Source organism: Arachis ipaensis, chromosome B03 (genome assembly GCF_000816755.2).
Source record: "Arachis ipaensis cultivar K30076 chromosome B03, Araip1.1, whole genome shotgun sequence".
Taxonomy (NCBI): domain Eukaryota; kingdom Viridiplantae; phylum Streptophyta; class Magnoliopsida; order Fabales; family Fabaceae; genus Arachis; species Arachis ipaensis.
The window spans coordinates 17,938,939-17,956,949 of record NC_029787.2 but is presented as its reverse complement, the minus strand read 5'-3'; the positions used below and the strand labels follow the sequence as shown (position 1 = coordinate 17,956,949).

General features: G+C 39.6%; 1 protein-coding gene across 1 annotated transcript; it reads right to left on the bottom strand.

Moving 5' to 3' along the window:
* LOC107632690 (cysteine-rich repeat secretory protein 38-like) lies at window positions 16,566–17,771 on the bottom strand. Its single transcript, XM_016336357.2, has one exon. It carries the CDS (start codon window positions 17,668–17,670, stop codon window positions 16,732–16,734), a length of 939 nt encoding a protein of 312 aa, XP_016191843.1. The 5' UTR covers window positions 17,671–17,771; the 3' UTR covers window positions 16,566–16,731.

Genomic DNA, 18,011 nt, shown 5'->3' with positions numbered 1-18,011 from the left:
GAAACTTGAATCTCAATGAACATAATGGATTTGGTTAGTTGCTCATAATTTCTTGTTTCAACTTAACAAGAAAACCAACACTATACCACCTAAGACCTAACTAATGCCATGTTACACAAACCATTACTTTATTCTGGATCCCCATTCGGCCATTCCTCACCCCCAAAGCTTATTTATTTATAATGTACATATGCTATAATTAATTGGTTACAGTCTTATAGGGTAGACTTGAGAATTGTTTGGTATTTTCCATTCTTGATAGATTGATTTGGGTTCCCAATTATGTACCAAGAGGCAAGAGTCCAAGACTGAACTCCAGGAGGACGACCCAGTAGCGGTGCGGTACCAGCGGCAACAGAGAAGAGGATTGTAGAATAAAAAAGAAGAACCAGAAGTCCAGAAGAGATTGATATTTATTGAAGAAGAAGGCAGAACCGTAGAACCAAACACCAAACTGCCGAGTGCCAAAGGAAGGAATGCAGAAGAGGAATGCAGCAGAACCACACAAATCATAAGCAGTGACGCAGAAGAAGGTAGAACCTGAAAACCACCAGATGCGGTGTGGAGGTGATGCAAGGAGAAACCGACGGAGGATGGAGCCACGCGGGAGAATCACAGTGATACAAGGAGAAACCGACGAATTGACGGAGCTACACGGGAGAAATATTGAACAGGCAAGCGAGTCAGCGACGTCAGTGGCAGGGAGCTAGTGATACTGCCACACTGGCAGAGACGGAGTCACGGAGACGCGAAGTGGTGGGCTGGCGGTAGTAACTCTGGAGTCTGGAGGTTGGAGGGTGGAGGTTGGAGTAGTTAGGGATTTGGGGAGAAAGGGAGAAGAAGAAGAGTTAGGGATTTGGGGCTTTGGGATGGGGGCAAAATTAATTATAGAGTGGGGACAATTATAGTATTTCACTAAAAATTACTTATTTTTTGAAATTTCACTGGGGGCAGTTGCCCCCACTGGCTTATGAATAAATCTGCCTCTGACCAAATTACCTTTCGACTTCGACGTTCTTTGTACCATCTTCCACTTTAGTTTGTCCGTTTTCGCTTCTTGTAGTCGAAACTATTGCTTCCGTAGTCGAAATCGTTTGTAGCCGAAATGCCCTTATGTCGAGAAAAAATTATTTTCTGTACTAATAGAAAAGAATGCTTTCGACCTACCATCAAACTAGAGAACAAACCTCACTTATCGAGTTATATGTTGAGTTCGAGAAAATTCAAGATGATGGTTTTTCAAAACTCAACATAGACTAGATAGGTTATAATACTGAACGCAATGAAGAGTTTGAAGATAATTATGAAATTGTTGGTCCAACTGAAGATGTAGAGGAAGATGAAATATCGGTTGAGGCTGAGTAGTAGTAGTAGTAGTAGTAGTAGTAGTAGTAGTAGTAGTAGTAGTAGTAGTAGTAGTAGTAGTAGTAGTAGTAGTAGTAGTAGTAGTAGTAGTAGTAGTAGTAGTAGTAGTTGGATTTCTTTTGTTTTATTATTGGTGTCAGCCGCGCTATTGTTGCAGACCTACAGTGAATTTGTCGTCAGAATGGAGTTTAATTCTAGAGAGGCTGTGATTGTGGCAGTTAAAGAGTATACCATTCGAAGAGGCATCAATTATAGGGTGTATGAATTAAAATCGATGATATTCTATGCTAAATGCGTATGATACGGAACAAGTTGTGATTGACTAGAGTTAGTCTTATAAAAAGGCAGTATTGTTGGATGATAAGGAGGTATAACGGTAGTCACACATGCACCAAATCTACCATCTCCCAAGATCATGCCGAACTAGACTCTGGTACAATTGCAAAAGCGATAAAGCCATTGGTTGATTTTGACCCGTCCATAAATTAAAGGTAAAATATGTCATTACTGAAGTGCAGTCGAAATTCAACTACACGATAAGTTATCACAAAACATGATTGGCCAAGCAAAGCAGTTAAGAAAATATTTGGTGGCTGGGTAGCTTCTAATGGAGTTTTGCCGGCATGGTTTGATGCAATGGTTGCACAAAAAAAAACATTAGCAGCTGTTGAGTATGAAACTGCATATGGCTACCAAGGGGATGAGTTAGTTGAGGATCTTCGGATACTGACATGAGTCTTCTGGGCTTTCTACCTTGTATTAAAGCATTTTAAAGTTGCAAGCAGCTGGTCTAGATTGACGGCAAATATTTGTATGAAAAGTATAAAAAGGGCTCTTTTAGTTGCAGCATCACAAGATGATGACGGGAATATTATGCTTCTTGACGGCATTAGTCCTATTGACGACATCTGTATCCAAGTCCTCACAAGGAGCAATGCCAAAGGATCGTTCATGTCCTTGTAATCATACCTCGATACCCAACATAAGGATCAATACATGTATGCAAAGTAAGCTAAACCCCAACTAAACTTATAAATTTGAGAAAATTCACGAAGCAACGGCAAATACTTTTAGTGCACAATGATTCCAGACTTGTCACTAAACAACGTCATTCCAAATAGGCACATTATGTAACATTTCAAATAAATTTTTCTACTTGCTTGGTCAGTCAAATGTTTGCACCACTTTAGCCTTGCCAGCTTGATTCCGTTTTTTCTATGGTCGTTCGGGCCAGTTGTGCTGTGGTTAGTTGATCCAGTTACTGGCAAGCCGTGAGTTCAAAATTCGAAAATCATGTCGATATCCTCTAAGGTAATCATGCACTAGCCGTGTAGAAGATGGAACATGTGCGTCTCAGGATGCCACCTTTCAACCAATATATCTATAGTCGAATTGTGAAACATGCATGATCTTTCCAATCTAAGATATACGATAGAAACCCTCTCTTTGAATTGTTCTTCCACCCTAACATTATATGAGTCTATTTAGTGTAAGTGTCTCTTGTGTAAATTTCTTGAACCCTGGAAATAAAAGTAATAATTAATGATCAATAATTGAAACTAGTCAATAATTATTATTACTAAATTAATACTAAGTTTAATAACAAATATAACTAAAATTACTAAAAACCTTCCAAATAAAATTCAAATTAGAAAAAATATATGCTAAGTGTAAACCCCGCTAAAATCGGTAAATAATTAGTCAATAATTTAAATTTTAATTAGGAAAATTAAAAATACAAAACTAATATCAAAATAAGATAGAGTTCGTCAAAACGAGAATTTTGACACTAATTTCGAAAGATTTGGCCCAAGATTAGGCCAAACGGGCCGAAACAAATCCGAACCGGACCCGTGGGCCCATCCAACTCATTATATATAATGAGCTAAAGCTCATTTCATTTTCATTCAGCATGCAGAACACATAACTTCTCGCTCCGATCTCCGATCGTCGAACCGTTTGCGGCTACGCGTCCGCGGCGTCGAACTCTACAAAGCCCATAACATTGTAAGGTAAGAAAGCCACGTTTTCTTCCTCAATTTCCTCATTTCCAGTTCAAAATTTATTGGGCTTTGGTGTTGAGATTTTGTATAATTTGGTGTTTTAGGTTCGATTTAGCTTGCGTGACTTACTGGATTTGAGTTGCTACGCGTGTGGAAGCGGTAAGGTTACCCTAATCTTAATTTTAATTTTAATCCATTAGGTAAACTCTGAATTGGTAATATATGTGTGTATTAGGTAGCAATTAAGTCCATATATATGCATTGGAAGTGAAAAAGTGAGTGTTTGAAGGCTTATGGGTGATTGAAGCTTGCTTTGTGGCTGGTTTCTATGAGCGTTGGGGGCTGTGTTCTTGCTTGAGAGGCTGCCTTGAGTTGAATAAAGTGATCGGTCAAGGTATGGTTTAGGTTTTGCGCGTTTAATATATAAGGTTGTGTGAAAACTTAGGCTAGAGTATTATAGGATAGGTTGGAATGGCTTGATATGTTAAATGGTTAGTATTTATGATGTTGATAAATTAGTTGATATGGTATGGTGTTGAGTAATTAATAATGGGAATTAAATGTATATATGTGTATATGCTTGTATAATAGTGATGAATGAAGGGTGATGATTATGGCAAGGTAATGATGAGGTTGAGATGTTGAATGGTATGATTTGGACTTGTTGGTATTGACTTGATGGTTAGTGTTGTAATGAGGATTGAAGAATTTCATGAAAATGGTAAGAATGAGTATGTATAGCAATATGTGGTTTGTGGCTAAATTGGTAAATTTAGGTGTAATATGATGATATTGAGCTAAGGTTGTTAGAATTGTTGTGTTATGGTTAAGGGTTGATTATGTTAATTAATGGTTGTGGTATGCCAAATTTGGTGGAGAAGAGGTTTGAAAGAAAAATGTGGTTTTGTGATTTTGGTAAAAAGTTTATTTTGAACGAACTTTGGGAGTCCATAACTTGCTCCTCAAATTTTGGTTAGAAATGTGGTTTGTTTCAAAGGAAAGGTGGTTCTGCAAACTTTTGAACGATATATATTTTGTGAAAAACAGAATTTTGTAGAGGAAGTTATGGACGATTGAAGTTTAGGGTGAAAACTGTGTTTGCAAAATGTTAAAAACTGGTTATGCAGCTTTCTGGGCATTCTGCATTTTGGAAAAACGTCCATCCACGCGTACGCGTGGCGTGGCATTTTAGCAACGCATGCGCGAGAAGCCATGCGCGCGCGTGAAAAGCTAATACGCATGATCACGCGTACACATGACTCACGCATACGCGTGACTTACTGCTCGCTCCACGCGTGCGCGTGGCATACGCGTACGCGTGACCACCGCCTACTGCAAAATCGGATTTTGGCTGTTTTAAACTAAATTTTCACTTCTAAACCTCCATTTTCTTCCTTTTAAGACTTAAAATATAGTACTAAGTCCAGTAGATAAATGAAGTTAGGAATTTAAGGTAACTTGGGAGTGAAGAAAGAGGTAAATGTGATGAAAAGTGTGAAAGGAAAGTGGTTAATGAATGAAGTTAATATGCCATGGCTTTGATGGATGATTAAATGATGACTATAAATATGAAATGGCTTATGAATGATATCTAAGATACGAGTTTCCCTGGATAACAGAACCGTGGCTCGCCACCACGTGTTCCAGGTTGAATCTCGATACTCTATTGACCCTACGTCGTAAGGGTGACCGGGCACGTATAAATTCCCGGGTATGGATAGCCCCCATTGAGTGATTTGAATGATAATTGATTGTGAAATCTATGCATAGACTCTTGGGGATGCGCGACGGGGGACAGTCTAAGGTTTTCGAACTTGTCGGGTTGTCTGGATAACCGAAGATGAGCCTCATCAGCCATAGGACAGGCATGCATCATGCGCATTTGTTTGCTTTGATTGCTGTGCATTATCTGAGATTGCCTAATTGAATATATATCCTGCTACTTGGTATCCTTGCTATTTGCACTATCTGCTTCTTACTTGTGAGTGAACTTGTTTGTTTGCTTGTCTCTGCATGATTTATGGATGGCGGAGGAACGGAGGAAGGGTGAAAAAGGTTTGGTGGTTATGTTAAGTTTGAATTTGAGTAAGTTTAGAAATAGCTTAGATTACCTACCCCTAATTATGATTTTTGCTTAGAAACTAAGTTTTGTAATTTTATGACGGAGTTCTAAGATTGCCTCTAGCATTTCCAGGACCTTATTTATTACACGCGTGGCACCTTTACTATGCTGAGAACCTCCGGTTCTCATCCCATACTTTGTTGTTGTTTTCAAATACAGGTCGAGAGGCTCCTCGCTAGGCGTCTGGATTTCTTGAAGCGGAGTAGTCTGGGATATTTTGAGTTTTCTGTTTACTTATATATGTATATATGTACTTAGTTTGCTCTCCAATATACTTGATTATTTTGTTCCTCTTAGAGGTTATAGGAGGGCTAGGGTCCTTTTTCTGTATTTTGGATATTCGGGATACTTATATATATATATGTAAATATTCTCCGGCCAACCGTGGCTTCGCAGGCTGAGCCAGGAGCTAGTTTCACTGTATTCTTGGCCTTCTTTTACTCTCTCGCTTGTTCTTATCCTTAACTTTTAGGTTTTTAGCACGCAAGCAATTCTACATCCTGAGCGTTACGCTTTTTATTTTACGAATTTTGTTTTACCCATTTATTTTCAAGGCTCCTAGTATATTTTATCTTTTATTATGTATTATTATATATTTTATTTTAGAGGTCGTAATACCACACCACCTCTATTTTACATCCTAGGTGTAAAGCTCTGTGTGATAGGGTACACTAAGAATTAATAATATCAATTTTGTTATTTAAATAAGTAATTAAAATACTAAAAAACATTCAGTTTTATTATTACATATTTCAAACAAAACTAATCATTAATAATAATCAAGACTAATATATTTTAATAAAATTTTCAGACCTAAACCACTAAGAAACATATACTAACAACTATTTTTTAAATAAATAAATCTGTTGTTGAAAAAAATATTTTAAATAAAATTAAAATTACTAAAATATATACTAATAATTAATTAGTAATATATTCTAATAACAATTAACTAATACTAACACTAGTACCACAACTACAACTACAAGAACAAAATTATATTTTTTTAATTGCTTCTAATCAACTAATAAGTATTTTATTTATTTAGTATTCATCAATAATAAAATAATATTAATAAAATTATAAATTATGTTTTTCTATATTGTTTTCAGCTTAAAACAAATTAATAATAATAAATATTAACCCAACAAAGGATGAGAGGGAGAGAGAGTGAGAGAGAGAGAGGGGGTGGGGAAACACCGGGCAGGGTAGGACTAGACCGCTACAACAGCAGGGTAAGGATCCAAGGGTTTGGAATCGAGAAGAGTATCTATGATTGGAACAGGATTCTTTCACCGTGTTTGTGGATTGGTTACCAGGTGATATCTCGAAGAAAGAATTGTTTGAGTTGTTCTCGTGGACAGGGCGGATCAATGACATATACCTCTCACGGAAGTTGAGAAATGGTGTTGTTTATATGTTTGCGTTCATTCGCTATACGACAAAAGGAGGGGCCTTGAAAGCAATCTCAGAGATGGATCACATGCGCTTAAGAGGGAAGGAGATCTATGTGGGGGAAACCAAGTATAGAAGGGATAGCCTCAAGCAACAATAGGCGATGGAAGTCATCGTTCCACGGGGAATTACAGGTGTCGGGGAGGCTGAGCGTAAGGAGGACAACGTTAACTTGCCAGAAAAGAGACATGTTAAAGTCTGTGACATGGGCTTGTACAAAGCTGTGCTGACCTTTGACAGCGTGTGCAGTTTGGACGAATCGCTGGGTTCTATTATGAACGGTCTCTTGCGGTTCTTCTCTAGTGTTTGCCGATGGGAGGAACGCGTGCGATGTGATAAGTGACGAGTGTGGCTTGAGTGCTTTGGTATTCCACTGCAGGTATGGTCAGAAGATACGTTTAGTAAGCTTGGTAGCATGTGGGGTGACGTGGTTAGTTGTGACGATGTTGCAAAGTCTTGTATGTCGTTTCGCAGTGGAAGTGTGAAGATCGATACGTATAGGTTTGAGCCTATTCATGAATACATTCATGTCCTAGTAGGGAAGACAAGATTTGACGTCTTCGTCACTGAGGTGGCAGGCAGTGAATATAGCATAGGGGACTGTGTGAAAAAAAAGGCTTCGGAAGGAAATCGGGGCCTCCTGTCAAGTGCTTGTGCAACTGGAAATAATGCAAGTAACCTAGGCGGTGGGCGAAGCCAGGAAAAGTGGCCGGGATTGGAGGCTGAGGCGGTTTGTTTGGTACCGGCGAGTGGAGAGGAAGTTCAGCAAAATGATAGAATTGTAATTCTTCCTGAAGAATTGAATGAATGAAGTAACGGCTTTTTGAATTCGAAATTGGAAAGGTTGGTTACTGAGGGAGTTAATGTCGGAAGGAATAACACTGATATCCCGGGATCCCCTGCTAACTATTTGGAGACTAATTCTGAGAGAACAATATCCTGCGACTACATTAGGAAAGATATGGGAGTGGAGGAAGACGTCACTAGTGCAACTAGAAGGGATTTGGGCCCTGAGAAGCCCAATAAGCTTCTCACTTGTTCTGGAGCCCCTATTCTACTACCGGTTGACAAAGATGTTCGGTTGGGCCTGCATTCACAAGGCCCACACGGTCTAACGCTCACTGGGCCAGCGGTCATCCGGGTCACAGGGAACCAGGCGCATACGGAGTGTAGGGTTCGGAATGGGACTTCTGTGGCTAAGGGTGCGAGTGACGGCTCAGGAGGGCAGGACCAGGGCGGTGCTGATGATGCAATCGTGGATCGGGCCAGGTTATGCGAAGGTAGCTGTAAGGTGGGTACTGAAGCGAGTTTGCCTGCGATGAGGGGTGGCACCAGGGAGTTCGTCGCGGTGGTGACGGCTGAAGGTGGGAGAGCGAGCCAGGAAGCGGAGAACGAGGGCGGTCAGTTTCAAAGGCTGCTGCTTGCCGACAGAAGGACAGAGTCACTGGCGAAGCATGTGCTCGTGACTGACGGGGTGTTTGGGGCAATGGAGGTGGCTCGAGAATTGATCCATGGAGAGGAGGGGGAAATGCCGTGTCGCCTGAGGAGGTCAACTTGCGGCCGGGGGGTGTGCAGGTGGTTGAACGATGTGATGGAAACCATGGGATTGATGGGGGTGGTCATGGTGAGGTGGTCTCAAGGGATGCGGCTTGTAATTCCATAAGCCTAGGTGAACCAAGTGCTGGTAATAGGAAAGGCAAGGTGAACAGGGTGGTGACAAGGGGTTTGAGAAATGGCGAACCAGCTTTACGAGCAGGGGTGGTTCAATCAGTTGAGACAGCATTTGAGAAGGACACCAAAGACACAGGGAAGGATACAGAGGCTGATGGCTGGGATGCTGGAAGTGTGGCGGGTTCTGAATCCTTGGAAAGTAAATGGGCGACGGAAATGCAAGAAAATAAGGAAGCTTGGGAGCTTGCCGTGGAGTCTGGGGCAGTGCAGTATAACGAGGAGGACAACATTATGGCAATCCTTCAAGCGCAGAATGAGGCGATAGCTCAGAAGAAAAAGTTGGCTAAACAAAAGGAGAAAGCAAGAAGGAGTCGGCCGAAAAATCGGAAAAAGGTGTGTATTAATGCGTTAAAATGATTTTTAGCTCTTGAAATGTTAGAGGGGTGGCGGGACTTGGTAAGGTGAGTATGGTGAAGAACTTTAGGAGAAAATTTAATCTGAATATGCTAGGCTTGTTAGAGACTAAGAAAACAGCTATGACTAAATTTGATGTAGTAGAACTGTGGGGACATGATGCAATTAAATGGGAGGTTGTTGGTGCAGCAGGTGCGTCAGGAGGTCTACTGTTGATGTGGGATGAATTGGTGTTTATGATGAATAACTGTTATAAAGGAGATAGGTGCCTGTGTGTGGAGGGTGTATTGGTAAAAAATGGCTTCCGTTGTGCTTTCTGTTTAGTGTATGGTGCACACACAAGGGAAGACAAGCTTGCTGTGTGAGAGGAGTTAAGTTTCTTATCTGGGTTATACAAAGTACCTTTTTGTTATATGGGGGACTTCAATGAGATCACTCAAGTGGAAGAACGAAGAAGAGCTTCCACCTTACCAGTGTCTGCAGTAGAATTTAAAGCATGGATGCAGGAGATGGAGCTAGTAGACCTTGCACTATCTGATCGTATGTTCACATGGTTCAGAGGCCAGTCGTGCAGTCGCATTGACAGGGTGCTGGTTAGCCTGGAGTGGGTAGAAGAGTTTCCTGATATAAGGCTTAAAGGAGGACCTAGAGGTTTGTCAGACCACTGCCCATTGATTGTGGATGTCACGCGGGTGAAGGTGGCCCCAAGACCTTTTTAGAGCTTGGACTCCTGGTTTACTCATGAAGGGTTCCTGCGGATGGTCAGGGAGGAATGGAGGAGAATCGGTGATGTACAGTTCATAGACAAGTTGAAGGCTTTCACGGTTCCGCTTGGCAAATGGCATAGAGATAATTTTGGAAACATGGAAGGAAGGATTAGACGTTTTGAGGAGGAGATTAAGAAGGTGGACGACTTGGTGAGCAATGGAGTGTATGACGGGACCATGGAAGCAATGAGGAAGGCGCTTGTAAGCTCTTGTAAAACATGGTATATGCGGAAGGAATTACATTGAAAGCAGTTGTCACGGTCCAGGCATGCAAAGGAGATGGACAGGAACACTAAGTACTTCCACAATCTAGCTTCAGCACAGAGGCGGAACAATCGGATTGATGCCTTAATGATTAATGGAAGGTTAGTAAGGAATCAAGTCAGGATCAAAGTTGCTATTCGCGGGTTCTACAAGAGTTTGTACCATCAGGAGACGTCGCATATTATAGGATTCCGTGATGGGCTGGTAAAACAGTTAAGTGAGGCAGAGGCAACAGAGCTAGAGTCGTTGCCCTCGGTTGAAGAAATAAAGGATACAGTATGGGACTGTCGGTCAATGAAGGCACCGGGCAGTGATGGGTACAATATGAATTTTATCAAGAAGTGTTGGGGAGAAGTAGGAAGAGAGTTTACTGAAGCTGTGATGGGATTTTTTCAATCAGCTGCTCTATCGAGGGATTCAAATGTTACTTGGGTGACGTTGGCGCCGAAGTTTGTGGGCGCGAAAGAAATAAAAGATCTCCAGCCGATTAGTATGGTCAGTTATGTATACAAGGTCATCTCTAAGGTGCTGGTTCAAAGGATGCGGAAGGTGATGCCTGGCTTAGTAAGGGAGACTCAGAGTGCCTTTGTGAAGGGTAGAAAAATTCATGATGGGGGGCTGATTGCTTGCGAAACTGTACATTGGCTGAAGGCAAGAAAAAAGAGCTCAGCAATTATTAAACTGGATTTTCAGAAGGCTTATGATAGAGTGAAGTGGAATTTTGTGGATATTGTGTTGCATAAGATGGGGTTTGGACTCAGGTGGAGAGAATGGATTAAGGAATGTGTATGCTCTGCATCAATGTCGATTCTTATAAACGGGTCCCCCTCTAAACCTTCATAGAATGATTGGTGAGGCGGTGAGGAATGGCCGTATAGCGCCTCTTTTGGTTGGCCGGGATGACATTGAGCTGTCCCACTTGCAGTTTGCCGATGATACTATCATGTTCTGTCCTCCTGAGGAGGCCACTATCAGAAACTACAAACGATTATTGCGTTGCTTCGAGGTGATGTCTGGGTTGAGTATTAACTTTGAGAAATCGAGTTTTATTCCAGTCAACTGTGAGCAAGGTTGGACAAGGAGGATGTGTAGTTTGCTGGACTGTAAGGAAACGTCGCTACCAGTCAGGTACCTGGGCATCTCTCTGGGAGCAAACCCGAGGCTTGTGAAGACATGAAAACCAGTTATTGATTAGGTGAAGAAAAGCTTAGTCTGTGGCAAGGTTGCGAGAACCGGACCGGTCATTGAACCGATCGAGTGACTGGTTCAATGGTTCAATGGTTCAACCGGGGTTGAACCGTGGTTGAACCGATTTAATTAAATAGAGAGTAAAATTATAAAAAATTCAATACGTAATTTTAAAAATTTAAATTCAATCATTTCTAAACTAATAAAATTCAAAATTTAACAATTTCACAAAATAAATTATTCATAATTTATCATTAAAAGTCACCACCAGTTCACAAAATTAAAACATTCTGTTTATGAAATCACCTAAATTGCAAGAAATTTGAGAATTCCACTCATTTAGGTGTTTTCATGACAAAAATATCATCAAGCACAAGCATGAAGAGCTACCATGAGCAATGGATAAACATGAGTTTCATAACTTAAACAAGTATCAAGAGACAACCCAAAGTGCATTATTCTTGAACAATTTGCCTAAACAAAGAGTGGTTCAAACTATATGGTAACTACAACATATAATTCAAACTCAAAGCATCGCAGAGGCTTTTAATCGAACACCTAGCACACAATATACAAATTCAGCATAAACAAACAAACTTCAGCTGCAATGCTTACCCATTCAACAACTTCCACACTTAATACAGCCAAACACATTAATAAATAGAAGTAACCAAGCTTATATAAGCAAGAAAAGCATCAACCAACTGAGAAATTTCCAATTCTCAAAACTTGCAACAAACCTAGAATCTACAAACTGAACTACCTTATTCCAACAACCTAGAATCCACTAACGGAAATAAAAAAATCCAACTAAACTAATGTAGAACAAACTATAGAATTAAAGCTAAACAAAACAACAAGAGAAAACAGAGCAAAAACCTGAAGTACTGGTCAAAGATGGAAATGAAGAAGGGAGGAAAAGAGTTGCTGTCGTACTATGTCGCACACCAAGAAACTCTACGAAAAGAGGATGGAACAGAGGCTCAGCTTCGACTCAGAGATAGAAAGTCGCAGATTGAGAAATTAAACCTACATCAACAGAGCAGAATTCTGAAATTGAACATACATCAAATGCTTTTAAAATAACAGAATGATTAATCATATAATTAATAACATAAAAACAACTAAAAAACAGAACAAGATGTCAAGAGAAGAACTCTGCATCTGAAGAACATCAACCTACTTCAAATCTGCCCTAAATTCTTCAATGAATAAAAAATTAAAATTTAATTGAAGAACAGACGAACAAAAGAACAGAAACAAAAGGCCAGAGCACAGAAGAACAGAAGAACAAAAACAAAAACTCAAAAAGATTGAAGAACAGAAGAACTCAGTAGTCACTAGTCAGTACTCACCGGCGGCGAGGAGGAAGGTGAGCAACGGCGACGACAGGGGAAGAGGAAGACGGCGGACGCTCGAGGAAGAAACAGCGTGCCTGCGACTGATGAGTCTGAGAGCGAACAGGGGTCGGTGCGACGGACGGCACGGCGGCAATAGAGGCACAAGGCGGTGGTGGAGGCTAGGCTTGGGGGCAGGCTTCCTGGATTAGGAGATTAGGGATTAGGGTATGCTAAAGTGGCTGGCTCATCAATTCATCACGCGTTCTTAACTTTTTTTTTTAAAGCAAAACGGCGCCGTTTCATGATCAGGAGAGAAAATTGGTACCTACAGAAACCGGCCCGATTCGCCAGTTAACCACCGGTTCGGCCGATTTTTCAATCGGTTTTTTGCAGAACGATTCTGTTAGTGGACCGGACCGGCTAGGTGACCGGTTTTTGGTTAACCCAGTTGAACCGGCCAGTCCGGTCTGGTTTTCAGAACATTGGTCTGTGGAAAGCAAAGACGCTCAATAAAGCGGGTAAGCTGGTTCTCATCAAGTCGGTTCTCAATAGCCTACCAATCTACTATCTCAACTTATACAAGATGCCTAAGGCAGTGGCGGAGAAGTTGATTTCACTACAATGACGGCTCTTGTGGAGTAAAGAGGATGGGAGTCATGGGATGCCGCTTGTGAAATGGGATTTAGTGATGGCTCCAAAAAAGGAAGGTGGGCTGGGAGTCGGGAGTGTGGTGGCTCGCAATGCAGCTTTATTGTTCAAGTGGTGGTGGAGATTTTCAAAGGAGGACTGTCCCTTATGGAAGAAAGTAGTGTGCTCGTGTAATCACATGAATCCGTCTGAGATGCTTAGCATTCAGAGTGTGCCTACGCAAGGGGGTCCATGGAAGGATATTTGCAGTTTACAAATCACGGGGCCACAGGTGAGGGAGAAGATGATTACCGGCTTGTCTATGGAGCTGGGAAATGGCAGAACAATCCGGTACTGGGAGGATAGATGGTTACCTAGTGGAGCGTTGAAGGATGAGTTCCCAAGACTGTTCTCGGTTTCAAACCTTACTGGATCTGTTATAGGGGATTATGGGTTCTGGGATGGGATAGAGTGGGTTTGGACTTTTCAATGGAGGAGAGAGTTATTCCAATGGGAGTTGGAGCTTGTAAACCAACTTCATGAAAGGATACGGTCAGTGAGGCCTATACATGAGAGAGAGGATAGTGTGGTGTGGAAGTTTGATAGGTCAGGTATTTTTTCGACTAACTCTTTTGTGCAGGTGCTGCAAGCGAAAACTCTTCCGGAGAAAATCCAGAGCTATAGCTTCACTAGCACTATTTGGAGAGGGTTCGTCCCACCAAGGATTGAGTTATTTGCTTAGTTTGTGTTGGTTGGCAGGGCGACGACTAAGGACCGCCTGTGTAGATTAGGGGTCCTTGACCGGAATAATGATATGTGTGTTTTATTTTACAAGTCTGTAGAGTCTGCATTTCATTTATTTCTTGGTTGTGAGTTCACTTGGCAGGTGTGGTGTTGGTGCACGAATTGTGAATCACACTTTTCACATCGCGTACCACTAACCAGCAAGTGCACTGGGTCGTCCAAGTAATACCTCACGTGAGTAAGGGTCGAATCCCACGGAGATTGTTGGTTTGAAGCTTAGACTAAAAACTAACTAAAACATACTCTAAACTATATGAAATTATCCCCAAAAAGCGTATAAAATATCCGCTCATCAGGTGTGCTTGGCTATTTGCTCTTGGGAGGGTTTGGACAGTGCCAGGTTCTCTAAAGCAACACTTTGAAAGCTGGACAAACGCTTTAGGAAGAAAGATGGACCGAAAGTGGTGGTTTATTGGGTTCTTTGCAGTTATTTAGGCAATTTGGCAAGAAAGGAATGCCAGAATCTTCAAGGATCAGGCATCAGATGTAGTGGACATTATAAGCAGGTCTTTTAGCTTCTCTGATGAATGGATTAAGGATGCACCTTGTAGTTGTTGATGGCAATGTCAAAGATGACTCGGGGTCACTAGGTTCTTTGAGGTCTTTGACATGTTGTGTATCTGATTTTTATTTTCCAATGCTCCACCTGGCGGTGTTTACTTCCAAAAAAAAAAAAAATATTAACCCAACAAATAAAGTAACTATAGCTTATCTTGGTCATACGAAGGTAGAATAAAAAGCGTCTTTTATTGTCCCAACAACGACATTTTTTCTCAATGGTGGGGTGAGAAGCAAAAATTTTAGAAGTGGTTTGTTGTTGTTGCTGAAGAGTTAAAAGGGATCGAAGAAGAAAAAATGAGGATGAGATTGCTTCTGCTGGCTAGGTTAAACAAAGGAGAAGAGAAAGGTAAACCACGTGTCGGCGTTCATGTAGAACAAAACGTCACTGAAGTTTTGCTCAAAATGTCGCCGATGTTTTACAATTAATGGTGGTGCCCTTTCCTGCGTGTCAGACGTGCTCCCATAGCGACGTTAAACGCACTTGTGGACTCATTTCTTAGCCAATCTCACCTAATGGACCAATATTAAAAAAAAATTTTACTAAAATTAATTAATATAAAATACATATTAAAATAAAAAATATACATTAAAAATAAATTAAATTATACACGTCTATTTAACTGATTTGATAGTTAATATTTTGTGTGCACATAGTATTTTGATAAATAAATAAATAAACTTATGAGTACGTTAACCCAAATGGTCTCTGTTGCATAGTGCTAGCAAACTATGCCTTAAACTTCTCTTGTGCATTGAGTTGATCCATGGAATTTTTTAAGCTTCACTAAATTTCAGATCTCCAGTATCATCAAAACGTGCTTGTTACAAAAAGTGGATTTTAAGATGATGGTTAATCAGCATGATGGATTGTGGTTTGTACCTGGTAATGCATATTGTACGTTTCCTCTCTTCAACAATGAAAAAGAAAAGAAAAGAAAAAAGCATTACGCTCATAACTCAACTAATACTTCTTCAGTGTGAAGATGAGTAGTGGGGAAAATGACCAATGAACGAATAAGGATAGATAAACTGAGCATTACTAGTAATCTCCAATAAGGGGGGTTTGCGCGGTACAGTTTGGATCAGTTTTGAGTTAAAAATTAATTTTATTTAAACACTAATTTTACTTGTACTGCGGATTAAATTAGATGATTTTTTTTTTTAAATTTGATCCGATCCGATTTTAAGCGGTTTGGATTGAATTAGATTATATTTACGGTTTTATAAATTAAAAAATTTAAATACATATAACAAGTCTCAACATCAAATTTTAAATAATTAACAATGATATAATAAGTCTCAATAATATCTTAAAAAGCCAACAATAACATAACAATTAAAATAAAATTATAAATTAGTTAAAATAAATAAATAAATAACATTTTGAATATAAATTATTTGTTAAATAATAATAATACATAAATAATATAAAAATATATAACAAATTAAAAATATAATAAAATAATAATATTATACTATATTATGTGGTTTGAATTGGATTGGATTTGTTATAATTCGATCATTTCTAAAAAATAGAATCCAATCAAATATAAATTAGTGCAGTTTTAATCCGTTTTCAATTTAAATTAAATTGGATAAACAATTTAATTTATATTGGTTTAAATTTGAGCACCCTAATCTCTCATGCATCTTGACATATATACGCCTCTTATAGTTAGCAAGGAATTCTAAAGTGTATCAAGAGTTTCAGAGCCTATATAATATATGATTGCAACTTCCAAGAAAATGTACCAAAGCTTGATTGATTCTTTTTTCTTTCCAACTTCTTTGTTTATTTTTTTTTTTTGGTGACTACTTCTTTGTTTATTTTGTTTCTGTATGCGTACTTTCTATCAACAAACGAGAAATTATCTTTGAAAGGGAAAAAAAATGCTCGAATAATGGTGGGTAATGGGAAATGATTTATTATTACCATGATAATCTAATGCAACCACACAAAAAAAGAGAGAAAAAGAAAAGAATATATTCATAAAAAAACTTGCAATAAAGAAGAAATTACCATTACATGCATGTTTAGTAGTATTCAAACATTACAAAATAATTTATAAAAAAGGGTTCCTTTTAATATAACTGCAGCTATTTTCTTATCAGAAATAATCTTATTTGAATATTTAAATCTGACCTTACTCTTACCATACCATAGTTATCACAAATAGCAGAACACTTGAAGAAGAGAATCCAATAAGTGTGGAACCTTCAAAGGCTTTATCGGAAGAAGAAGTTGGTGCAGGATTTGGAGAAACAGCATCATGTGGAACACTCGAAGGAGGAAGAGGAATATGACTTGGAATAGGGTAGTGACTATGATCATTAAGAAATGGATAAAGTTCATATCTTACTCTACAACTCTCACTATAAACTCTAACTCCCACTCTCTCTTTACCACACTGTGGAAGTTCAACATATGAAACTGATTCATTGAGACACTTCATGCAATCAATGGTGGACAGGTCCCTACTACACTGTGCCAAACCATATAATGTGTGAAACTCGTCAAGTTCCGACATTCCCGAAGCGTACATTTTTGTTTGCAACCCAGCTTCCTCACAAAGTTGGGTGAGAAACTCTTGAACTCTTTGGCCAAACACAGCATTCTTCGTCGTGGCTTCACCGGAGGATGCTGTCCTCCAGCAGAACCATGACGAAGAAGTGTTTGTCGTGGTTTGGCCGAAGAAGTCTTCGTTTGAGTACCTTATGGTACAATTCTCGCGGAAGATGGTGGCGGCTTTGTTGTTGGGACAGGATGTGAGCATGTCGCCGGAAGCCCGGACGACACAGTTCCAGCAATCATGAGGGGAGAGATCGCCGCGGCAGAAGGCGAGGCCGTGTATTCGGCTTTGGCCTTGGCCTTTAGAGGCCATGGCAAAGCCATTGGTTGGAGCTTCAGCTGTGAGGTAAATTAGAAGCTGTCTTAGGTTTTTGTCATAAGGGTCATTGGCGGTGTAGTTTCCAGAATCTAAACACAAATGTGTAAGGTCTTCTTCACCGGAGAATGAAACTGTGTGGTTGTTCAAGAGGCTTATTAAGGTTAAGAAAAGGAGTAGTGGGAAGAATTTGCACAAAGGCATTGTTTGTCTCTCTATCTATGTTTCTGGCTTTTCCTTAGCTTTTCAATTTGTATTGAATTTTGCAAAGCAGTGCATTGCAAATATATAGGCAAAGTTTGTTGGTTTTACTTTTACTTTTACTCTAATTATTTTTTCTTGATATAGCACATGTATTTTTACTTTTGGTGTATACTTATTTTTACCCTTTTGGTAAGAATATCAATAAAAAGGAAATGTAACTTGTGCATGCAAATATGCCATTACTGATTAGCAAGAAAGAAATATAATATATAAATTATTATTATTATTATTATTATTATTATTATTATTATTATTATTATTATTATTGCAATTTTACTTTT

What these genes read in the sequence shown, in the direction of transcription:
- LOC107632690 (XM_016336357.2), bottom strand. Translation starts at nt 17,670, where the DNA reads ATGCCTTTGTGCAAATTCTTCCCACTACTCCTTTTCTTAACCTTAATA.